The sequence below is a fragment of the Felis catus genome, chromosome X, assembly GCF_018350175.1.
Source record: "Felis catus isolate Fca126 chromosome X, F.catus_Fca126_mat1.0, whole genome shotgun sequence".
Classification (NCBI taxonomy): Eukaryota; Metazoa; Chordata; class Mammalia; order Carnivora; family Felidae; genus Felis; species Felis catus.
Genome location: NC_058386.1, coordinates 110,913,100 through 110,938,279, shown reverse-complemented (window position 1 = coordinate 110,938,279; position 25,180 = coordinate 110,913,100). Strand labels below are relative to the sequence as shown.

The following is a 25,180-nucleotide window of genomic DNA, read 5'->3' as shown; positions in this document are numbered from 1 at the left end:
AATCGACTTACACATATATGGCTGGTTGATACTTTACAAAGATGAAGAAGCAATTCAAAGCTTTTTTTGCCTTTCAGCAAACATGTTGAAATAATTGAACGTCAATAGTCAAAAAAAAAAAAAAAAAAAAAAACGAAAGAAAGAAAGAAAAAGAAAAATTGTGCCTTGACCTAAAAAATAACACCTTATTCAAAAATTCATCCAAACTGGATTACAAATCTAAATGTAAAACATAAAGCTGCAAACATTCTCAGAAGAAAGCACAGGAAAAGCTGTGTGTGCCCTGGGATTGAGCAAAGAGTTTTTATACATGACATAAAAGTATGATCCACAGGGGCGCCTGGGTGGCGCAGTCGGTTAAGCGTCCGACTTCAGCCAGGTCACGATCTCGCGGTCCATGAGTTCGAGCCCCGCGTCGGGCTCTGGGCTGATGGCTCGGAGCCTGGAGCCTGTTTCCGATTCTGTGTCTCCCTCTCTCTCTGCCCCTCCCCCGTTCGTGCTCTGTCTCTCTCTGTCTCAAAAATAAATAAAAAACGTTGAAAAAAAAATAAAAAAAAAAGTATGATCCACAAAAGAAACAATTGGTAGATTAGACAGAAACAATTGGTAGATTAGACTTTATCAAAATGAAAAACCTGTGCTCTTTGGAAGTCGCTGGTAAGGAAATGAAAACACAGGGTGATGTCAAGAATTCTACCAGCTCTGAGAGTTTACCATAGGTATAGGCTAAAAAGTTAACTTGTTACTGCTTCGCCGATATTGGCAAAAGACACAAGATTCCCGAGTCTGAGAAAATGACCTTATTACTCCCAGCAAAGCAACTTCCAGGGGATCTGCCGAGTGCCCGTGCTGGTTTCCCACGCTCCCGAAGTCCCACGGAGGTGATGCAGCAGACTTATCATGGGTGTTGGCGCACGCAGTGGACTCCAGTGTAGGACAGCAAGTGGAAACAAGCCTTGTCTGTGTGGGGGGAGACATCACCTCATCCCTCAAGGCTGTTTGCCGTGACGCAAAAACCATCTCGAGAAAAGCCAGGTAAAGAGCAGTCAGGGCCTTCCAGTCTTGGCATGCCCGGCAAAAAAATGTGCGAAGGCACCGACGGCCCGGCCCGTGGTGGATTGCCTCCCCCAACACTGCACCCTTTAGCCCATCACATTCTTAGCCAAATTTGAATTTTTACATGAGCATGCCACTGATTCATCAGAACACCAGCGTGTGGGGTCAAATCTGCTTAAGTTGTCTTATAAACGATTTTCATCCCTGCCTCCCAGAGTCCTGGTCTCACCCAACTCTGAAAAAGTCCCCGGGGACTAAGTCTTCTTTGAAACTGTAAGGCTAGGGGCGCCTGGGTGGCGCAGTCGGTTAAGCGTCCGACTTCAGCTCAGGTCACGATCTCGCGGTCCGTGAGTTTGAGCCCCGCGTCGGGCTCTGGGCTGATGGCTCAGAGCCTGGAGCCTGTTTCCATTTCTGTGTCTCCCTCTCTCTCTGCCCCTCCCCCGTTCATGCTCTGTCTCTCTCTGTCCCAAAAATAAATAAACGTTGGAAAAAAAATTAAAAAAAAAAAAAAAAGAAACTGTAAGGATATAGTCCAAGGCCAGACTGTTAGCCATCACACATAACCCAGGGCCACCCAAGTGTCACAAGCATAGGAATTGTACTGCATCCCGTGTTGACACGTGTGACTTTTCAGGAGCTGCCATTCATGGCGTCAGGAATAAAATAGTCTCCGGCCAGCATATGCACATGAGTTTTTCTGTTTTCATAGCACGTGGAAGGGGACTACAGACTCAGCAGCAGGTCGGAGTGCCAGTGCAGCTGCTGTTGGACTCCAGTGGCAATGCCGGACCCAGGGAACAAAAGCAGTATTAATTGTCCCCTATCCTTCAGAGGTCTAACGGAATTCTCTCCCAAGCTCCTAGCGTTGGCACTTTTCCTCCACCGCCACACAGTCGCCATGTCCCGTACAAACACCTGTAACTTCGTCTTACCTTCAATCAGCCCCTGCTGTTTTCATCCTAAGCGTCGCCAAGAGATCCCTTGCTGGGGACCTGCATTCAGTGACCAAATTGCCCCACCAAGGTGTGAGGACCCAGAGGAAGCAGAGGCAGGTGGCGTTCCAGAGCTCCACGATAGCAGATACTAATGCAGTGCGGAAAGTGCATCAAACCGTTTTGACTATTGGCCCGTTCCGGGGTGACGCCTGAGGAAAAAAGACGCACCGTTTGCCAGGCTGCAAGTGGATTGGAGAGCGGAAAGCACGCCACAGATAAGACCGACGGAAGCCGCAACAGTGTGCTGGGAGTCAGCTGATCAGACCGGAACGGCAACGTGTGACCTGAAAACGTATCAAAAGTGGTGAGACCATTGGTAGCACCGAGAGGTACACACAGTCTGAGGTCTGATGTAGTCAACCCGTCAGGAGCGAGCAGGGTCAATGCCGAGTGCAACGTGGTCTCCTTCGTTGCAAGAGTCACAAATGTGGCCTGTCGCCGTGGCTTCTGCATCAGAAACATAGGGCCCTGTACTTTGTGCCCAGTCCCTGATGGTAGATGTGCCGCCATGTCTGATGGCAATCTGGGTAGTGCAGGCTTGATCAGCAGCTTGATTTTAGTTGGTCTCATTGGAGAACGGCCCTTTACTGTGGGCATCTCTGTGAGTGACCCAGACAGTCCCATAAGCATCCGTAGTCGGTTTCCACACTCTGTGACTCCAAAGAGAGGTGTCTTTTTTTTTTTAAGTAGTCTCTATACCCAAAGTGGGGCTCGTACTCACAACCCAGAGATCCGGAGTCACATGGTTTTCCAACCGAACCAGCCAGGTGCCCCAAGAAAGGTGTCTTTTTAAAAAATAAAGTTTATTTATTTTGAGGCGGGGAGAGAGAGAGAGAGAGAGAGAGATAGTGAGCTCAAGTGAGGGGGAGGCAGAGAGAGAGGGAGAGAGAATCCCAGGCAGGCTCTGCACTGTCAGCACAGAGCCCGACGTGGGGCTCAAACGCACCAACCACGAGATCATGACCTGAGCTGAAGTCGGACACTCAAGTGACTGAGCCACCCAGGTGCCCCGAAAGGTGTCTTTAATCTGCCAGTCTAACTCTTTCAACTGGCAGATTAAATGGCTAGGCCATCGACAACAGCCCCAGGGTCGGTAAAAATATAACAGGTTTCATCAAGGGAAGGATTGGCCGAACTTGTGAGAGCAGCCGAGTCCTGCCCATGGAGCGGGAGTGTGGAGCCAGGGAGTTGATCGCGCTAAATACTGACAGCCACCCCCTCACACGCACTGTAATAAATCACAGGGGCATTTGTCGACTTGTGTCAGTGCCCTGAGCGGGAGATTCTCTTATGCTTTATGAGCATTTGTAGTACAAGCCTGGAACACATCACTGTCCTTACACATTTTCACAACAGTGGATTGAATCGGTACAGAGGGCCCCATCCACAGGGTCACTTGAAGTGCTTCTCTTCACTGAGAGCTTGACCCAGACCCTAATCAGTTAAATTCAGCAGCTCTGGGCATTTCTGCCTGGGAGGAGGGAATGGGGAGGGGACAGGACTGGAGGAGGTCAGCATGGGGGAAAGGGCTGGAGGCTTTTCCTCCTTCCTCTCCCAGCCCCGAGAGGTACCTGCACATCTCTCTCCTCCCCCTGTGTCTCCTCACACACGGACACCTCAAGCCCTTGGCCACGTCTGTGACCAGCGCCCTTTGCTGGGGACTCGGCTGCTTGTTGCCAACAGTCATAAAAGCTGAAGTCCTCCCCCCTGCAAGTTCCCCTCTGTACCCCTTTATAAAGCAGCTGAAGTCCTGGTGGGGGAGGAAGCAGTCATCCGGGGGTGTGGAGGGAGACAGAGGTCTGCAACAGTAAGCCAAGCTTCCGATTCTGAATGGCTGCCCACTTGGGCTCAACAAATGAACGTCTGATGTTTTTCATTACCTACCTACCTACCTGTTCATCCTTGGTTCTGACACTGTATTTCGACTTCGGTGACCCCTTTGAATCAGCCACCACAGTCATAGTCGCTTCTACGTAGGGCTCCATGGCTTGCTGTCCTACTGTCATGGTAACAACCCTTCCTTTGCCCACCCAGAAGACAGGGATCAAGAACTAAGGTACTCAAGTTCCAGAAAAAGAGATCACACTTGTAGTTACCAGGGGCAGGGGTGGTGGCAGGGAGGTGCCCTTGGGGAAGGTGCTCAAAAGGTGCAAACTTCCAGGTATAAGACAAGTAAGTACTAGGGATGTAATATACAACATGACTACAGCTAAACAGCTGTGCGATAGGGAAGTTTAAGAGAGTGAATCCTAATTTTACCGACTGATCCATCATGGCTACTAACTCTGGAAATGGAACAGGTGAGCCCTTGTGCTGTGGGGCCAACTGCTCTGGCCCAGAGAATCCTGAGGGTGCTGGACAAATCGAGACCACAGCTCCTGGTGGAGTTTGCCAAATTGTTGCCAAACTCTGATAAGTTCGTCACGAGAGAAGCCAAATAACTCAAGAGACAAAGGTTTGGAAAAGAGAAAGAGAGAAATGTATTTCAGGTGCCAGCATCGGCGGGTGGGAGGGAGGTATGGGGGTGGGGGTGGGGGTGCGGTCCGTATGTATTCAGTCCATGATCGCGGGCAGGGAAGGGGATGCGTTGGGTGTGGTCTTCTGGGCATTCATTCCACTGCTGTCGGGGCTTTTCTGGTCTGGCGGTTGGAATGTTCCAGTCGTTGTCAATGCCCCAAGAAAATGCAATAAGAAATAAGCGCAATGGGTCCTAGTTGAAGCATGAGTTAAGCGGTCTTGTCTCTTTTTGATTGTAACTGTTGGGGTCTACAGATGAGCAGGAGGGCTCGCTAACACTAAGAGTTCTGTCGTCACAAAGAAAACATTTTTTTCTCCATTTCTTTCTATTGTATCTATATGAGATAATGGATGTTAACTAAACCTATTGTGGTAATCATTTCACAATATATGTAGGCCAAGCCTTTATGCTGTCCACCTGAAACTCATACAGTGATCCCACTAAAACCACAGGAGCAGAGGGAGAACTATGGTACCCAGTGGACTTTTCCACAGTTGGAGTGTGCATTGATGTGGGAAACAAAGGCAAGACAAAAAAATTCAATTTCCTTACTACTTACAGCCCACTGACAAGTCCTTGAAACAGGCAGACTGACCTCCCTCTAGGAGCTCAGCTGCCTCGATGTTGACACTTTGCTAAGGGCAAAAGGCAATCTTAGCTTAACATTATCCTGACCTCCAGGATCCTGTTAAGTCTTCTTTTTTTTTAATTTTTAAAAAAATGTTTATTTATCTTTGAGAGAGAGAGAGAGAGAGAGAGAGAGATCGAGGAGGGGAGGAGCAGAGAGAGGGAGATACAGAATCCGAAGCAGGCTGCAGGTTCTGAGCTGTCAGCACAGAGTCCGATGCGGGGCTTGAACCCACGAACTGTGAGATCATGACCTGAGCCGAAGTCGGACACTTAACCGACTGAGCCACCCAGGTGCCCCATAATATATAAAAACCCTTTGGAAACTTCCTTTATCTCTACACGCCCCCCCCCCCCATATATGTGAACAATTATCCTCCAAGCATACGGCCCACTGACATATATCTGAAGGGTCTCATGACTAACAGTTTACTAGACACTAGTAAATGACCCCTCAAGGTCCTGGAAACCTTGCTTCCAAATTCCTTAAAGACTTAGGCTATCCCTAACTCCCTCCCAACTTGCAAGTATAGAATCAGCCATGCCTCACAACCCCAGCACAGCTCTTTCTGCCCACAAGTCCTGTGCCTGTACTTTAATAAAACTGATGGGGTTTTGGAGTGGTGGGGGTCAGGAGCTGACAGCCAAAAAGAATTTTGGAGACGTCTCTGGTGCAAAAAGGTGATCTTGTTAAAGCACGGGGATAGGACCCTGGGGCAGAAAGAGCTGTACTGGGGTTGTGAGGAGGGACTGATTATATTCTATGGAATTGGGAGAGAGGGAGGTAAAAGAGAGGCCTCCAGAAGGCTTTGATATGCTAAAGAGGACTCCTAAGATGCCGGAGGCCTTGCTATTGTCCAGAAGCTAAGGTTGTTTTCTGGGTGGTAAGGTATTAACATTGAGACAGTAGGCAGTTCTGGAGAAATGTTATATACTCTGCCTATCTCAAGGATGTGTCAATGGGCTGCAGGCTATAAGGAAATTTAATTTGACTGCCACTTCCTTCTTGCCTTTGTTCCCCACATCACTATGGAGGGGAGGGTGATGTTGGAGCTCCAGAAAACGGAGTCTGTAGGTTTCTGGAGATTAAGCTATTGACAAGATTGCCTTTTTCTTGTAATGTACTAAGACATTTGTAAACGGATGGAGACTTGTCCTGCAGGACTGTGACCTCTATCAGTTAACTATTGGTCTTTCCCTTTCCTTAGAATTCCTGACCTCTGAACCCCAACCTTTCCACATCATGCGCTGTCGTTATAATTATAAATGTTCAGGCTTAAAGCCTCCCACCTGTGAGTCCGTGTGAGGCTGAAGAGAGAGCCCGGGGCTTCTGCTCAGGGGTTTGGGGTGATCATTTCCTTCTGGCCATCCCTCATCACAAGCAGTGGCTTACCCTGGGTGTGTGTGTGTGTGTGTGTGTGTGTGTGTGTTGGGGGTGTACCCATTCTGGGCCTGATGCACTTGTGTCTGCTTTTGCGGTGAGACAGGAGGCAGGCCACCTCAGCATTTCACTGTCGCAGCCCAGAGAGGATGGCCGAGGACTGGAGTGTGCGCTTTCCAAGATGTAGGACATCCGTATCATGGCAGCAAGCTTCTTGTCAGCTTCCCTTTACCCCCACTCCCCACCGCACCCCAGTTCACGATAGAAGAAACAGGGTAGCTGAAGAGCCTAAGGGAAGGCAACGTTTAACCTCATCAGCAGTGACGGGGAGCAAATTTCGCCACCCCAAAATACGCTTCTCTGGCATATTTATTATTCTCCCCAAACCCAGTTATAAGTTGCCATTTTGTGATGAGGTTTTTGGGGTGATGGGGTTGGTTCGGAGCCGACGGCCAAAAAAAGGATTCTTGAGACGTCTTGGGTGCGAAAAAGGTGATTTTATGAAAGCACAGGGACAGGACCCGTGGGCCGGAAGAGCTGCCCTGGGACCCTGAGGAGAGACTGGCTCTATAGTTGGGAGTTGGGGGACCTAAAACCTAGGGGAAGCTTCCAGAGATTTTCATATGCTAAAGAAGACTCCCAGGCTACTGGAGGCCTAGCTATTGTCAAGCTAAGATTGTTTTTCCCTCTAGTTAGGCATTAACATTAAGACAGTAGGGGGTTCCCGGAGAAAGGTCACACTCCGTATTTGCCTCAAGGATGTGTCAAAGGGCTGCAAGTTATAAGGAAATTTAATTTGACTGCCACTTCCTTCTTGCCTTTGTTCCCCACATCACTATGGAGGGGAGGGTGACGTTGGGGCTCCAGGAAACTGAGTCCACAGATGTCTGGAGGTTAGGCTATTGATAAGATTGCCCTTTGCTTGTAGTTTACTGAGATATTTGTAAACTGATGGAGATTTCTGTCCTGCAGGACTGTGATCTCTATCAGTTAACCATTCGTTTTCTTTCCTTTCCTTTGTCCTTGGGCAGCCAGGCGTGCCTGAGGAATATCACACATATCCCAAGGCGGGGGTGGCATTTGTGGGGTATCAGCTTGCCTTATCCCCCTCATCATTTTGTATCGGACATTTCCATTTATAGGAGAAATCTCCATTTGTAAGAGTGTCTCCTCCTCTGTTCCAGGAAGAGGGGGATGGCTCGAAACCTATACAAACGTTTACCAGTGGAAAGGGTAACGATTTAAATCTGCATAACAAACTTAACAAACTTACCCTGGTCCACCGTACTTTTCCCCATTGTTAGCCTCCCCAAACTGACTCCCCACCCCCAACATCTTCCTCTTTTTTAGTTTATTTACTTTTTTTTTTTTTTTTTTGTAATCTCTATACCCCATGTGGGGCTTGAACTCACGACCCTGAGATCAAGAGTCACATGCTCTCGTAACTGAGCCAGCAGGCACTCCCCCCTTTTGTCTTCAGCTGAAGGCGGTAGTTAAGGTGATGCCTTCAGCCATTTTGTAGAGTTACCCTGGTTTTCTGGGTCTCTTCCCACATACACCAGAGATACACATTGTTAGTAACAAAAAACCAAGTCCATTTAAAAGATTCAATTGGCTTTATTAAACGATTCATGAATTGGGCCCCATCCCATCTAGCAAATAGAGGGCGCTTCAAGGAGTCCCACAAAGTGGAAGGTTTTAACAGGGGGGTGGGGCAAGAAGTCACTAGGGAAAAAACAAAGCCAAAAAAAACCTCACCTTTCTTTGGAGAATCAGGACGCTGACTCCTTGGTGCTGACCGAAAAATTCCTGACTGTTTAAGACCACATTTCTGGGGGGAGGCTGAAACTGCAGTTAGATTAGGTATTCACCCCCAGTTCGGGAACTCGGTCTACGTGACACCAACTTGGGCCTGGGGTTTTCTTGTTAAAGAACATGTTATTAAACTTTGGTTTTTCCTCCTGCTAATCTGTCTCAACCAAGAAAGAATCCACTGAGAATATAAGCAAATGGGCATTGGGTTGGGCAACTAAAATTGCAATTTGGGAGACACAGACTCCGGTAGAGACACTAGATTCGTGTTCGCAGGAAGATTAAGAGGGGGCCGAGTTCCAACGGCGAAGAGACAAGGAAAGACCCCTGCTTAGCTTAATAACACACCCCCACCCTATCTTCAGTTTCGGTAACGCCTCACTTGTAGGGCTTGTACTTCCACCAGTTGACAAACAGGATATCTGCAGTTAGACATCCGGACCCCGGGAGAGCTGTACCCCCACCTTTCCCTACGCAAGACAGGAACAGGTTGCCACATAAATAACCGCTTTCATCTCGCTTCTGTAAACCTGCTTACGCGCCCAACCCTAACCGGAAAAGTCCCCAGCCGCTTCGCAACCCGGGCTCCAAGTTGCATCAGCCGAAGGAAACTTCATTTCCCAAGCTTCCCCAGGACAAAATTACCCACACCCCTAACCACCACCGAGCAGGGAGCCTACCACCAGCCTGTATGCAAATGTAACTCAAATGGTATAAAAGACCTGTAACCTCGTTTATCGGGGCTCTCCCGCTTTCTAACACTGGGGACCCCTGGTGCACCAGTACAGACTCTCTGCCGAAGCCGGAGTGCCGTGTGGTTCCTCGCGCCAAATCTCGTTCCCTAGGGGCTTGGGTCCCAACATTTGGTGCGTTGGCCAGGAATCGAGAGGCGGCCGGAGAACCCCGGCCCCGTCGGTAGACGACTATTCGGCCCGGGCCACCACTGACGGACTGACCGAGGACGGACCTTTGTACCTTTGTCTGCATACAGGTATTGTGTTCTGTCTCTGTACTCTGAACTCTGAGGCCGGCCGGCCACCTCATTAGGAGTGTTGAAGGAGGACAGACGTGTCCTGAACCTTCACACCCCGGCCCCGAGGGACGCCTCAGTGGTGCTTGTAGGGGAGAACTGACCAGTTCGTCAGACTCCCCAAATCCGAAGGCAGGCCTCCCCTGCCATCTGAATCTGAATACCTGGCCGCGCGGCTCCTTGGTTGTTGTCTAGTCTGTGTTGTCTGATCTGTATCGATATTGTAGTCATATTCGTGTGTGTGTGAGTGCGCATGCGTGGACGCGTGGACGGGACGACGCAGCCGTGGGACAGACACTGACTACTCCTCTATCTTTCACTCTGACTCATTTCTCGGACGTCCAGGCAAGAGCCCACAATCTATCCGTTGAGGTTCGAAAAGGTCGGTGGCGAACTTTTTGTTCGTCGGAGTGGCCCACCCTCTACGTAGGGTGGCCCCGGGACGGGACTTTTGACCTCTCTGTTATATTACAGGTTAAGATGAAGGTAATGGATCCTGGACCACAAGGTCATCCAGATCAAGTGGCCTATATCCTCACCTGGGAGGATCTCATCCGGAATCCTCCGGCATGGGTGAAACCCTTCCTCCCTTCCTGCCCCACATCTCAGTCTACCCTCCTACCCCTGGAAACCTCAAAAAACCGAGCCTCAGCCCAAACTTCAGATCCGCCCAAACCAGTTCTTCCCGATGAGTCCCAAAGGGACCCTCTCCTCCTAGACGCTTTGTCTTCGCCGCCCCACAACCCCCTCTTACAACCCCCACCCTATAATTTACCCCTGGCCCCCGTCTTGTCCCCGGTACCCCCTACTTCCCCTTCTGCCCCTAGTTCCTCCTCCCCCTCCCCAACTTCCTCCCCCGCCTACACGTCAGCCCCATCCTCTACTCCAGCCCCACCCGATCTAACTCCCCAGACCCCACCTCGGACCCCCCGCCTCCGTCTCCGGCGATCGGACGACCCGAACGGCCCTCCCACTTGGCAATCTTCCCTGTTTCCTCTCCGGACTGTCAACCGGACTGTCCAGTATTGGCCATTCTCTGCATCTGATCTTTATAATTGGAAAACTCATAACCCTTCCTTTTCCCAAGAACCCCAGGCCCTAACCTCACTGATAGAATCTATCCTCCTCACACACCAGCCTACTTGGGACGACTGTCAGCAGCTCTTACAGGTCCTTTTGACTACCGAGGAAAGGCAACGAGTTCTCCTAGAGGCCCGGAAAAATGTGCCGGGGCCTGGAGGTCTTCCAACTCAGCTCCCCAACGAAATAGATGAGGGGTTTCCCCTCACCCGCCCGGACTGGGACTATGAAACGGCTCCAGGTAGGGAGAGTCTCTGAATCTATCGCCAGGCTCTGTTGGCGGGTCTCAAGGGGGCAGGAAAACGGCCCACCAATTTGGCCAAGGTAAGGACCATAATCCAAGGAAAAGAGGAAAGCCCCGCAGCCTTTATGGAACGGCTTCTAGAGGGGTTTCGGATGTATACTCCGTTTAACCCCGAGGCTCCAGAACATAAGGCTACCGTGGCCATGTCATTCATAGATCAGGCAGCGTCTGATATAAAAGGAAAGCTCCAAAGGCTAGATGGGATTCAAACCTATGGGTTGCAGGAACTAGTTAGGGAGGCAGAAAAGGTATATAACAAAAGGGAGACTCCAGAGGAAAAGGAGGCTAGGCTAGCAAAAGAGCAGGAAGCACGGGAGGAACGGAGAGATCGAAAGAGAGATAAACATCTAACCAAAATCCTGGCAGCTGTAGTGACAGAAAATAGAACAGGAAAGTCAGGGGAAATGAAGAGGCGGCCCAAAGTAGAAAAAGACCAGTGTGCCTATTGCAAAGAACGCGGGCACTGGATCAAAGACTGCCCTAAGCGCCCCAGGAACTCAAAGAAACCTGCCTCTGTGCTCGCCTTAGGCGAAGAGAGCGAATAGGGATGTCAGGGCTCCGGAGCCCCCCCCCGAGCCCCGGCTAACCCTATCTGTAGGGGGGCATCCCACCACCTTCCTGGTGGACACAGGAGCTCAACACTCGGTCTTAACCAAGGCAAACGGGCCTCTGTCCTCTCGTACCTCTTGGGTCCAAGGAGCGACAGGAAGAAAAATTCACAAATGGACTAACCGCCGTACAGTTGACTTAGGGCAAGGGACGGTGACACACTCCTTTCTGGTAGTACCCGAATGCCCATACCCCCTTCTAGGACGAGACCTCCTAACCAAGCTTGGAGCTCAGATCCACTTCTCTAAAGCGGGGGCCCAAGTGCTAAACCGGGACGGCCAGCCTATCCAAGTTTTAACTGTGTCCTTACAAGACGAACACAGACTCTTTGAAACCCCGGTCACCACTAACCTCCTCGAAGCCTGGCTGCAGGACTTTCCCCAGGCCTGGGCAGAAACGGGAGGGCTCGGTCGAGCCAAATGCCAAGTCCCAATCATAATTGACCTAAAGCCCACGGCAATGCCTGTATCCATCAGGCAATATCCCATGAGCAAGGAGGCCCATATGGGCATTCAGCCACACATTACCAGATTTCTAGAGCTTGGGGTCCTGCGACCTTGCCGCTCACCCTGGAATACCCCTCTTTTGCCAGTAAAAAAACCTGGCACCCGGGATTACAGGCCCGTCCAAGATTTAAGAGAAATCAACAAAAGGACAATGGACATCCACCCTACGGTCCCCAATCCTTATAACTTGCTCAGCACCCTGAGCCCAGACCGCACTTGGTACACGGTACTAGACCTAAAAGATGCATTCTTTTGTTTACCCCTGGCCCCCCAGAGCCAGGAACTGTTTGCCTTTGAATGGAGGGACCCTGAAAAAGGAATTTCAGGCCAATTAACCTGGACCCGCTTACCCCAAGGGTTCAAAAACTCCCCCACTCTCTTTGATGAGGCTCTTCACAGGGACCTGACTGACTTCCGGACCCAACATCCAGAAGTAACTCTACTCCAATATGTGGATGACCTTCTTCTAGCCGCCCCCACAAAGGAAGCCTGCATACTAGGTACCAGACATCTGCTCCGGGAATTAGGAGAAAAAGGATACCGGGCATCCGCCAAGAAGGCCCAAATTTGCCAAACCAAGGTAACCTACCTGGGGTACATACTGAGTGAAGGGAAAAGATGGCTCACCCCTGGGCGTATAGAGACTGTGGCTCGCATTCCGCCGCCCCAGAACCCCAGAGAGGTACGTGAATTCCTGGGAACTGCTGGGTTCTGTCGCTTATGGATACCCGGATTCGCTGAGCTAGCCACCCCCCTATATGCCCTCACGAAAGAGAGTGCACCCTTCACCTGGCAGGAAAAACATCAGTCAGCCTTTGAGGCCCTAAAAGAGGCACTCCTCTCCGCCCCGGCTCTTGGGTTGCCAGACACCTCCAAGCCCTTTGTCCTCTTCCTAGACGAGAGACAAGGAATTGCAAAAGGAGTCCTAACCCAGAAATTAGGGCCCTGGAAGAGACCAGTAGCATACCTGTCCAAAAAGTTGGACCCTGTGGCAGCCGGGTGGCCCCCATGTCTTCGCATCATGGCAGCTACTGTTATGCTGGTCAAGGACTCTGCCAAATTAACCCTTGGACAGCCACTAACTGTTATCACCCCACATGCTTTAGAGGCCATAGTGCGGCAGCCACCGGACCGATGGATAACCAACGCACGCCTAACTCACTATCAGGCCCTCCTACTGGACACGGACCGCGTCCAATTTGGCCCTCCGGTTACCTTAAACCCTGCCACGTTGCTGCCGGCGCCAGAAGACCAACCGAGCACACACGATTGCCGGCAGGTACTGGCTGAGACCCATGGAACACGGGAAGACCTTAAAGATCAAGAGCTCCCGGATGCGGATCACTCTTGGTATACGGACGGGAGCAGTTACATCGACTCAGGTACCCGAAGGGCGGGAGCGGCGGTAGTAGATGGCCACCACATCATATGGGCACAACCACTACCTCCTGGTACGTCTGCGCAAAAGGCTGAGCTAATAGCGCTCACCAAGGCCCTAGAACTATCCGAAGGGAAAAAGGCTAACATATACACAGATAGCCGATATGCCTTTGCAACGGCTCATACACATGGGAGTATTTATGAAAGAAGGGGCCTACTAACCTCAGAAGGAAAAGAAATTAAAAACAAAGCTGAAATAATTGCATTGTTAAAGGCCCTTTTTCTTCCCCGAAAAGTAGCCATAATTCATGGCCCCGGGCATCAGAAAGGACAAGACCCAATTGCAATAGGAAATAGACAGGCAGACCAAGTGGCCAGGCAAGTCGCTGTGGCAGAAACGTTGACCCTGGCCACAAAACCCGAAGAGACCAATCTTACAACCATCATACATACTTATACCCCAGAAGACCAGGAGGAAGCAAAGGCCATAGGGGCTATACAGAATCAAAACACTAAAGACTGGGAAAAAGAAGGAAAGATAGTCCTTCCCCAAAAAGAAGCCATGGCAATGATCCAACAAATGCACGCCTGGACACACTTTAGTCGGAAGCTGAAGTTACTGATTGAAAAAACTGACTTCTTAATCCCTAAGGCAAGTACCCTCATAGAACAGGTGACCTCCGCCTGTAAGGTCTGTCAACAGGTAAACGCTGGGGCTACCCGAGTGCCAGAAGGGAGACGGACTCGTGGTAACCGCCCGGGAGTCTATTGGGAAATAGACTTTACTGAAGTAAAGCCTCACTATGCGGGATATAAGTACCTACTAGTGTTTGTAGACACCTTTTCAGGATGGGTAGAAGCCTACCCCACCCGACGAGAAACGGCACACATGGTAGCCAAGAAAATTTTAGAAGAAATCTTCCCCAGATTTGGACTTCCCAAGGTAATTGGGTCAGATAACGGGCCGGCCTTCGTTTCCCAGGTAAGTCAGGGACTCGCCAGGACATTGGGGATTAATTGGAAATTACATTGTGCCTATAGACCCCAGAGCTCAGGACAGGTAGAAAGAATGAACAGAACAATAAAAGAGACCCTTACTAAATTGACCTTAGAGACTGGCTTAAAAGATTGGAGACGCCTCCTATCTCTGGCTTTGTTAAGAGCCCGAAATACGCCCAACCGTTTCGGGCTCACCCCATATGAAATCCTTTATGGAGGACCCCCCCCCTTTGTCAACCTTGCTCAATTCCTTCTCCCCCTCCGATCCTAAGACTGACTTACAGGCCCGACTAAAAGGGCTGCAAGCGGTGCAGGCCCAAATCTGGACCCCCCTGGCCGAACTGTACCGGCCAGGACATCCACAAATTAGCCACCCATTCCAGGTAGGAGACTCCGTGTACGTCCGGCGGCACCGCTCTCAAGGATTGGAGCCTCGCTGGAAGGGACCTTACCTCGTCCTGCTGACCACGCCCACTGCCATAAAGGTTGACGGGATCGCCACCTGGATTCATGCATCGCACGCCAAGGTAGCCCCAAGGACCCCTGGACCGGAAACTCCTGAAACCTGGAAGCTCCACCGTTCGGAGGACCCTCTTAAGATAAGACTCTCCCGTGTCTGACTGCTAATCCACCCTGTCCCTGTACAAACCCAAAATGAAACCCCCAACAGGAATGGTCTTTCTGTGGGCCCTCACAAGCTTGGGGGCAGGAATTGGAGCTAAAAATGTCGGGGAGGGGAACCCACACCAGGTTTATACCTTGACTTGGCAAGTCTACTCCCAGAGTGGGGAAGTTGTCTGGGAGGTCCAAGGCAACCATGCACTTAATACTTGGTGGCCCCCACTTACCCCTGATTTTTGCCAACTGGCAGCTGGATTAGACACTTGGGATATCCCGACTAAAAGCCCCAAGGACCTGCAGTCCCACATGGGGGAAAGAACCCAACAGATGACTGCCCATGGATGCAGTAGTCCCACTGCCAGATGTAGATTAGCCCAGGCAGAATTCTATGTCTGCCCTCGAGACAATAGAGATAGGGCCACTGCACACCGATGTGGGGGATATGAAGAATATTTCTGCTCGGCATGGGGCTGCGAAACTACTGGCGATGCCTACTGGCAACCAACCTCTTCTTGGGACTTAATTACCATTACAAGAAATTACACTAAACCTGACCCTGATGGACACACTTGCTACTATAAAAAGGGCACTGAAGGGTATCATTATTGGGAAAGTCCCCTGTCCCTACCTCTTAAGATTACCTTTACAGACTCAGGAAAACGGGCTCTCGGATGGCAGACGGGCTATACATGGGGACTCCGATGGTATCTACCGGGAAAAGATAGAGGAGTTGTTCTAAAAATAAAATTAAAAATAGATACCATCACCCAAACCGTAGGCCCAACCTAGTATTGGCCGATCAAAAGGCCCCGGTCCAGCTAGCCATCCCAGTCTAGCCACCAAGGGCCCCAACTCAGACACCGAGGGTCAACCCTGCTAATTCCACTCTAAGCCCTAATCTAGGACACCCAACTTCCCCCTCTCGACCGGGCACGGGAGACAGACTCCTAAACCTTGTACAAGGGGTATACTTAACTCTCAACCTCACGGCCCCAAATCAAACTCAGAACTGTTGGCTCTGCCTAACTGCTAAACCCCCTTACTATCAGGGAGTTGCTATAATTGGAAATTTTACTAACCACACTAATGCCCCACTGAAATGTAGCACTACACCTCGACACGGCCTCACTCTAACTGAAGTCACCGGCCAAGGCTTATGCATTGGCAAAGTTCCACCCTCACACCAGAATCTCTGCAGCCAGACCGTAACATCAGTCGGGCAGGGCCCCTATTATTTGACCGCTCCCAACAGAACATACTGGGTCTGTAACACCGGACTCACGCCATGCATCTCACTCCAGGTACTCAATATTACTACAGATTATTGCATCCTAATTGAACTTTGGCCAAAAATCTTCTACCATGACTCAGAATATATTTATGGCCATTACGAACCCGGCAGCAGATTCCGGAGAGAGCCAGTTTCCCTCACCGTAGCACTGCTCCTAGGGGGATTAACTATGGGAAGTTTAGCAGCTGGCATAGGGACAGGCACCGCAGCTCTCATAGAGACTAATCAGTTCAAGCGATTACAAATTGCTATGCATTCTGACATACAGGCACTAGAAGAATCCATCTCGGCACTAGAAAGATCCCTAACCTCCCTCTCAGAAGTGGTCTTACAAAATCGGAGGGGACTTGACCTGTTGTTCTTACAAGAAGGCGGGTTATGTGCTGCCCTCAAAGAAGAGTGCTGCTTCTATGCTGATCACACAGGAATAGTGAGAGACAGCATGGCCAAGCTGAGGGAAAGACTCAAACAGAGACAAAAGCTGTTCGAATCTCAACAAGGCTGGTTTGAGGGATGGTATAACAAATCCCCCTGGTTTACCACTCTAGTCTCCTCCCTCATAGGCCCTTTAATACTCCTACTATTAATACTGTTGTTCGGACCTTGCATCCTCAACCGCTTGGTACAATTCATAAGGGAGAGACTCTCTGTCATCCAGGCCTTGGTCCTAACTCAACAGTACCACCAACTAAGACAATTTGACACAGAAAGGCCAGATACAATCGAATGAAAGGTTTCATTCGACGCCAAAAGAAAATGGGGGAATGAAAGACCCCTGCTTAGCTTAATAACACACCCCCACCCTATCTTCAGTTTCGGTAACGCCGCACTTGCAGGGCTTGTACTTCCACATAAGTAACAAAACCAGTTGGCAAACAGGATATCTGCGGTTAGACATCCGGACCCCGGGAGAGCTGTACCCCCCACCTTTCCCTACGCAAGACAGGTACAGGTTGCTACATAAATAACCGCTTTCATCTCGCTTCTGTAACCCTGCTTACGCGCCCAACCCTAACCGGAAAGTTCCCAGCCGCTTCGCAACCCGGGCTCCAAGTTGCATCAGCCGAAGGAAACTTCATTTCCCAAGCTTCCCCAGGACAAAATTACCCACACCCCTAACCACCACCGGGAAGGGAGCCTACCACCAGCCTGTATGCAAATGTAACTCAAATGGTATAAAAGACCTGTAACCTCGTTTATCGGGGCTCTCCCGCTTTCTAACACTGGGGAGCCCTGGTGCACCAGTACAGACTCTCTGCCGAAGTCGGAGTGCCGTGTGGTTCTTCGCGCCAAATCTCGTTCCCTAGGGCCTAGGAACTTGGTTCCTAACAACAAGCCTAGTTCTCCTGTAGGTCCTCAAAGCAAAACAGGGATTGAAACTAGGTTAACTGGGACTGGTTGGGTTAATATGTAAATGTGGGACTGAAATTTGTTCCCGGGTTGGCTTTCACAGTGGAGAATGTGGAGGGAGTTAAGTCCAGGCTGAGGGCTGCACCCGGCTTGAGAAGTTTGTCGTTTACAGTTTCACCCACTGAGGACGCGCATAAATTCTGCCTCCTTCGTGGCCTCCCTACCCTATTTTAAGAGAGATTCTCTTCGGTAGGCTGGCTTGCTCGGTTTGGAAATCTACTTTTACATCTGTTTTACATCAATTGAATTAATAGACCAGCCAAAGAACCTAGAAGGTGGAAAGGAATTTTTGTTTTCTTCCCAACAGTAGCTAAGGAGCATGCCCCTTACATTCTATTTATTACACACTACCCGGTTTATTTCCTCTGCAACCCGTATCTGCGGGCTTATTGGTGCCTTATTCCCTGGGTTTCCAGTGTCCGGAGCGTGAGACCGAATCAACGCTCCGTAAATATTTGTTCTACATCTGATTGTTGAAGAGGTACAATTTAAACCAACTATGATGCAATATGTTGCCTGTCAAATTGGCAGAGATTTCGAAAGCTAGTGCTACAAAGAAAACCGCAGGGCCATAATGGAGCCACTAAACTAAGGCCCCAAGTCAGTAAACCCAGGATTAATACCCAACCCGACTGCAGCTTCAACCATCCTAGGAATGTAACCTTTCGCCAGTCAACACGGGAATTTCCTGGTCAGCACTAGGAAATTTACTGATAGACGCTTTCCGTTTCCTTTAGGAGGATGACCTTGCCTAAAACAATGGATTCTTTGCTATAATGATTTCCTTTTTTCCCCTGCTCCCTCTTTACTTTTAAAAACCTTTCCCGTTCCGTAGCCCTCGGGATCTCCTTTCTGTTTGCTAGATGGAATGCTGTCCGATTCATAAGTAGTTTAATAAAGCCAATTAGATCTTTAAATTTTACTGGGTTGAATTTCGTTGTTTTAACAATAGGAACAGCGTTGCAAATGACAGGGCAAAGAGTATCTGTCACCCTCTTTGTGGAAAGTAACTTGGCAATGTGTGTCCCGAACATAAAAGGATGGCATTGCCATCCCTCTTAGAGTCATCGGTAACTTACAATGAAGGGCTTATCAATGATGTTGAAGGGGAGCAGACTTTGCTGTCCCCAATTATTTTGCCTCTTTGGCATATTTATTTTGGGCTGATTATTTTTGAGAGGCTGCAGACATAGGAGAGGCTCTGAAAACAAAGAAGTTACCCCTTCATAAAAGACATTTACATTTACTTATTTCTAAATGTTTATTTATTTATTTTGAGAGAGAGAGAGAGAGCACAAGCAGGGGGAGGGGGAGAGAGAGAGAGGGGAGAAAGAGAATCCCAAGTAGCCCCTGCAATGTCAGCGCAGAGCCCGACAAGGGGCTCGATCCCACGCACTGTGAGATCATGACCTGAGCCAAAAGCAAGAGTCAGATCCTTAACTGACTGAGCCACCCAGGAGCTGCAAGAGACATTTACATTTATAAGAGAAATCTCCATTTTGGAAATTATTTTTTATTAAAAAATAATTAAAAATTATTTTTATTAAAAAAAATTTTTTTTTTACATTTATTTGTTTTTGGGACAGAGACAGAGCATGAACAGGGGAGGGTCAGAGAAAGAGGGAGACACAGAATCTGAAACAGGCTCCAGGCTCTGAGCTGTCAGCACAGAGCCCGACGCGGGGCTCGAACCCACAGACCGTGAGATCATGACCTGAGCCGGAGTCGGACGCTTAGCCGACTGAGCCACCCAGGCGCCCCAAAATTTTTTTTATTTTAGAGGGAGCACGTGTGTGTGTGGGAGAGGGGCAGAGGGAGGGAGAGAGAGAGAGAAAGAGAGGGAACTCCAAGTAGGCTCCATGCTCAACGTGGAGTCCAACATGGGGCTCGATCCCACGACCCTGGTATCAAGGCCTGAGCTCACATCAAGAGTCACTCAACCAACTGAGCCACCCAGGCACTCTAGAAATCTCCATTTGAATGGGTTTCTCCTTCGCTGTACCAGGAAGGGTATGACTCTGAATCTCCAGAAACTTACCAAAGGAAAAGACAGCAACTTAAATCTTTTTCTCATAGTCTCTCATAACTGGCACCTCCTACCTCCAACATCATTATCTTTAGCTGGAGATAGTATTGAAAGTGGTAGCTTAGGCCATTTGGGGGAATTAGTCCATTTTCCTGGATATACATATTATTTAAATTGTTTTTCTTCTGTTAATCTTTTATTTTTTTAAGGTTATTTATTTGTTTTGAGAGAGAGAGAGCACTAGCAAGGGAGGAGCAGAGAGAGAGAAGGAGAGAGAGAATCCCAAGCAGCTTCCACACTGTCACTACAAAGCCCAACTTGGGGCTTGAACTCACAGACCGTGAGATCAGGGCTTGATCTGAAATCAAGAGTCGGATGCTTAACCACCTGAGCCGCCCCCTCTATCTTTTATTATCAGGGAGAGTTCTGAACTTATAATCTAGAAAGTTAGAGGGAAAATTTTTCCTCCCCTTCTATATGTACAAAAATTTAACCACAATGATGTTAGATAGGGTTTTTTTTTTTGATAATTAAATAGAAAATAATGCCATAGAAGGATATATAACACCTAGGAAAGATTTTTACAAGATTTTGTTACAGAGTAGAAACAAGATAGTATGTAGAGAAATAGTACATTTAAAAAGTTTTATTTAGGGGTGTGTGGGTGGCTCAGTCGGTTAAGCGTCCGACTTCAGCTCAGGTCACGATCTCGCGGTCCGTGGGTTCGAGCCCCGCGTTGGGCTCTGGGCTGATGGCTCAGAGCCTGGAGCCTGCTTCCGATTCTGTGTCTCCCTCTCTCTCTGCCCCTCCCCCATTCATGCTCTCTCTCTGTCTCAAAAATAAAAAAATAAAAGGTTAAAAAAAATAAAAATAATAAAAAAAAATTAAAAAAAAAGTTTTATTTACATTTAGGTAAAGGGGAAAAAGAATGTAAACAAAATGTTGTAATGTTCTGAGTGGTTATCAGAGGTATGGGCTATCAGGTGATTTTTATTTTCTACTCTTGGTTTATCTATATTTTCCAAATGTTGCATACTTAGTCATAAGAAAGAGACAGTTAGTGGGGTGCCTAGGTGGCTCAGTCGGTTGGGCAACCGACTTCGGCTCAGGTCATGATCTCACTGTTCATGGGTTCGAGCCCCGCATGGGGCTCTGTGCTGACAGCTCAGAGCCTGGAGCCTGCTTCGGAGTCTGCGTCTCCCCTTCTCTCTGCCCCTCCCCTGCTCATGCTCCGTGTCGCTCTGTCTCTCAATAATAAATAAAAGTTAAAAAAATTAAAAACGTGGATATTTCTCAAGACATTAAAGAAAAAAAAAAAAAAGAGACACAGAGGGAGACAGTTAGAATTTACTAAACTAAGGCAGTTTTGCCCCCTGGTGGCTCATTCAGTAATCGTCTGTCTTTAGTCCGAGGGAGGAATGTCGTCATCCACCCAAATTAGGGAGTAGACAAAACTGCAGGCTTTAATTCCAAGGCAGAACTTTCAAGATTCACAAGTCCTTTGGTAGGACCCTAAAGGAGTGGTTCCGTGCAAGTCTAACTGTTACCTTTGACTATATGACAACATGCTCTCAGCTGCCACGAGACAGAAGGAGACACCAACAGCAGGAAGAGAAAAGAGGTTCCTGAATCAGCCGGGCACTTGCGCCGGGGCCCCTGCAATCCCCGGATAGAGGGGGCAGGAGATCGGAATTGGGGCTGGTGCCTTGGGGCTGGAGCAGAGGGGACCCACTGAAGCGAAAGCGGGGCCGAACGGATGTGGGGACTGTCTAGGAGGCACCAGTAAGAGCGTGGGCATGAAGAGCACTCCCCCCCAGTGCTCTAATATAGGCTACAAAACTGGGGGCCGGTGGTGGAACCAGTAAGACAACTGACGGGAGCAAAGGGGAAGGTAAGGAGCTCAATTAAGGACCAGAGGCCACTGAATCCGGTCACGCAACCAAAGCCTTCTCACAGACATGTCCTACATCATCATGATATCAAGGGCCACCTTCCTCTCCTCCAGGTTCTTAGGGGTCCATGGTTCCTCTTCAGGGGCCCAGGGAGACCCTCACATTTTCCATAAATAGTGATTTCCCAGCTGACCTCTCCTTATCCATCGAGTGTAACAGGAAACGGTTAGCACTGGGTCCGGGTCTGGGCCTGGGGATGCCCCTATCTTAGGACTGTCAGGTTTTCCCAGGGGGAGAAACATAAGGGGGAGAGGAGAGAACTCACTGACATAGGAACACTCTCCCAGGGTTCAAGGTTTAATGTCCTGGCAATGACCTGTGGATCCAGTCCTGCTTGAAGCTGGGGAACAGGGGAATGGGGCGGACAAACAATGGCTGCAATCAATGAAGTGAACATGCCAGAACAGATTACATGTTGGGGAAGGAATCAGAAAGTTCAAGGTGTCACAGATGTGGCAATTTGATAGTGAAGTTACAATGTGAGCCCAGATAATCTGCTACCTGGCTATGTTCCCTGGAGGGCCCAGGAGACAGTCGTTCACCAGGAAGGCACCAGTAAGCAGGGGCACCAGTTTCCCTGTGTGTGAAGGTCAATGGTGGTTGTCGTCTGTAGACCAGGACTGACAGTAGGAGATGCTGTGGTGGAGCTGGGCCCCCTTACGTCAATGAAGGTTCTGGCAGGAGCCAATGACGATACTTAACTGGCCTAGGCAAGATCGAAGTCATTATCAAAATAGGCCCTGTCGTGGGCTGAATTGCGTCTTCCCCAAGTTCATGTGTGGAAGTCTTAACCCCTAGTACCTCAAACGACTGTGTTTGGATACAGTTTGGATAGTGTTTTTGAAAAGATAATTAAGGCAAAATGAGATCATAGAGGTGGGTCCTAATCCAATATCTGGTGTCCTTACAAGAAGAGGAGATCAGGACGCAGACACCCACAGAGGGAAGACATGTGAAGACACGGAGAAAGCAGCCATCTGTAAGCCACGGAGAGAGGCCTCAGATGAAACCAAACCTCGTGACGCCTTGATGTCAGATTCGTAGCCTCCAGAGCCGTGAGGAAATACATTCCTGTTGTTCAGTCACCCAGTCTGTCGTACTTTAATATGGCAGCCTGAGTAGACTAATACAGGCCACAAAACTGGAGAAGCACCCAGGATGCCTTGACCTGCAGTAATCTGTAGTGATGGTGAATAGACATGGTATTCTTAGGGACAAGCGAGAGTGTGGCCAACTAGGGTGATAGTTGACTTGTACACGCCCTAGAAATTTCAATGTGGGGAGCAAAAGGCCGGTGTCAGCCATTGCAACAGAAAATCATGATCCTTCGTCCGGTTTCGAGATCTAAGTCAGTTCACAGACCCAGAGTCCGGCAATTGAAGGGAAGGATGAGTACCTTTGGGGAAGCATTCTGCAGTGCCATGGAAATCATATGTAATGAATACTCCCCCGATGCTTCTCCAAAGGTTCCAGTGTCCATTTACCTTCAGTTACCACTGGGAAGGAGGTTCAAGCAAGCTGGTTACTCACCAAGGCCAGCACTCATATGACGAGGAGAACAAAGAAGCTGTAGGTGGAAACAGGACAGTAGTACGTTGCCATGGACTGAATATTTGTGTCCTCCCCCAATTCATATTTTGAAGCCTTCACTTTCTTTTTTTTTTTATTTTATTTATTTTATTTTATTTTATTTTTTCAGTATATGAAATTTATTTTCAAATGGGTTTCCATGAAGCCTTCACTTTCAAGGTGATAGTGCATGGACCAAGAAATGGCCATGTGAGGCTATAACCAGGAAGAGAGCCCTCACCAATCACCACCAGAATCTGGTCATGCTGCCTCCGTGATTTGGGGCTTCCAGGCTCCAGAGCCATGAGAAATACATGTTTGTTGTTGTTGAAGCCACCCAGTCTATGGTATTTGTTATGGCAGCCTGAACCGACTGAGACTTATCTCAGAGTCAGACAAATCATCATCAGTGAGCATCCAGAAGGCAGACATCAAGGCGAGACAGTGCGTCAAAAGCAGTTAATACCCAGCAGCACAGAAGGGCGCGTAATTCTTGGCAATTCTGTTACCCGATCGTTTAAGCTCGACTCGTGATAACTTTAAGAAAATATTTGCATGAATTCCTGAGTCTAAAGCTGTCTGATTACATTCTTTTCTATCATTGGTCTCTTGGTCGCTATCAATACCAGGGTCCTGGACTGTACAAACTTGAGTGTTGACTCATTTGCGATCCTTTTGTTTCTACAGTTTGTTGTTTGTTTTTTGTTTTTTGTTTTTTTTTGGAATGATGCCACATTCTATGATATCTCAACTGCCTAGAAAGTATCATCATTTAGTAAAACCATCTTGTTCATTTAAAATGCAAGTAGTGGTGCGCCTGGGTGGTTCAGTCAGTTAAGCATCTGACTCTTGACTTAGGTTCAGGTCATGATCTCATGGTCGTGAGGTGAAGCCCTGTGTCCGGCTCTCTCTCTCTCTCTCTCTCTCTCTCTCTTTCCCTCTGCCCCTCTCCTCTCCTGCTTGCTCTCATCCCCCCCGCCCCGTCTCAATCAATCAATCAAATAAAATGTAAGTAGCTGGAGACAATAGACCCACAGCATCAAGATGTGGCTTGGCCAATATCTTCACCAAAGAAACAAAGATTATACACAGTGGCTGCAGCATTTTTGCTAATTCATATCAGCTTAACAAAGTTTTATGGCATTTCCTGACACCCACCTTTTAACACAGAAAATCCTCAGGCCTAGTGAATCCTGATGAGACGATCTTAGCATGGCTTTGGGAGCACCCGTGCAACTGGATCGGCTTAAAGGATGGTGTTGCTCGCAGCTTAAAATCTTCGTAAATGAATGCTGAGTGTTTGTTGCTATTCTTACACGAATGCTCTGAAGAAAGGAATTTTCATATTGACATTAATGGGATTCCTGCAACACTTTAATAAGTCATGCAGCAGGCACTTAGCAAGGAGCTTAAGGTGGAGTTTTTTTTCCCCTTCTTCTAGGGCTACAGTAACCATATATATTTTTTAAGATTTTATTTTTAAGTAATGTCTACACCCAACATGGGGCTCGAACTTACAATCTTGCGACCAAGAGTCGCAGGCTCTGCCGACTGAGCCGGTCAGGTGCCCCTATTGTAACCATATTTTTAAGATTATTGTTTTCTATCACGGAAGAGACTTTTGTGCTGTACATAAACTGAGTACCACATGTGTGTTTTTTTTTTTTTTTTAACCTGTCGACTCATACTGAGTTGTGCGCTCATACGGAAGGGAAAACCTTTATGTTAGATCTGAGGGCCAAGGCCCAGTTTACTGCAGTGGGGCCACCCAGACAGTGACGATCTGAGAAGTAAAGCTGGAGTCTTCCATAAAGAGTGGGAACAGGCATGAGGGACGGATACAACTGTAGAGTCCCAAGCAAGGAGGTGGCTTTCGGTTAGGGTGTGTGGTCAGAGTGAGTTGAGGGGTTCCAACTGGAAGTGACAAGAAGTTTATCTCTTTTTAATGTTTATTTTTGAGAGAGAGAGAGAGAGAGCAGGGGAGAGGCAGAGAGAGGGAGACACAGAATCCGAA

General features: G+C 48.7%; 1 protein-coding gene and 1 long non-coding RNA gene across 2 annotated transcripts; one reads left to right on the top strand and one right to left on the bottom strand.

Moving 5' to 3' along the window:
* Window positions 1–493: 493 nt before the first annotated feature.
* LOC123383350 lies at window positions 494–25,180 on the bottom strand. Its single transcript, XR_006592956.1, has 3 exons — window positions 24,325–25,180; window positions 1,989–2,200; window positions 494–1,020 (listed from the first exon to the last, which is right to left on the bottom strand). It is a non-coding gene; the product is annotated as an uncharacterized LOC123383350 (long non-coding RNA).
* On the top strand, window positions 10,240–14,917 carry LOC123383349. The gene is made up of 4 exons (XM_045050723.1): window positions 10,240–10,740; window positions 12,307–12,498; window positions 13,087–14,280; window positions 14,681–14,917. Exons 1-4 carry the CDS (start codon window positions 10,690–10,692, stop codon window positions 14,915–14,917), a joined length of 1,674 nt encoding a protein of 557 aa, XP_044906658.1. The 5' UTR covers window positions 10,240–10,689.

Excerpts from the sequence above, each read along its gene's own strand:
- LOC123383349 (XM_045050723.1), top strand. The coding sequence starts at position 10,690 with ATGAGGGGTTTCCCCTCACCCGCCCGGACTGGGACTATGAAACGGCTC. Across the intron at positions 10,741-12,306 it reads GGACTATGAAACGGCTCCAG|GCTCTTCACAGGGACCTGAC; the intron begins GTAGGGAGAGTC and ends CTCTTTGATGAG. Across the intron at positions 14,281-14,680 it reads GGCCGGCCTTCGTTTCCCAG|GTAGGAGACTCCGTGTACGT; the intron begins GTAAGTCAGGGA and ends CACCCATTCCAG.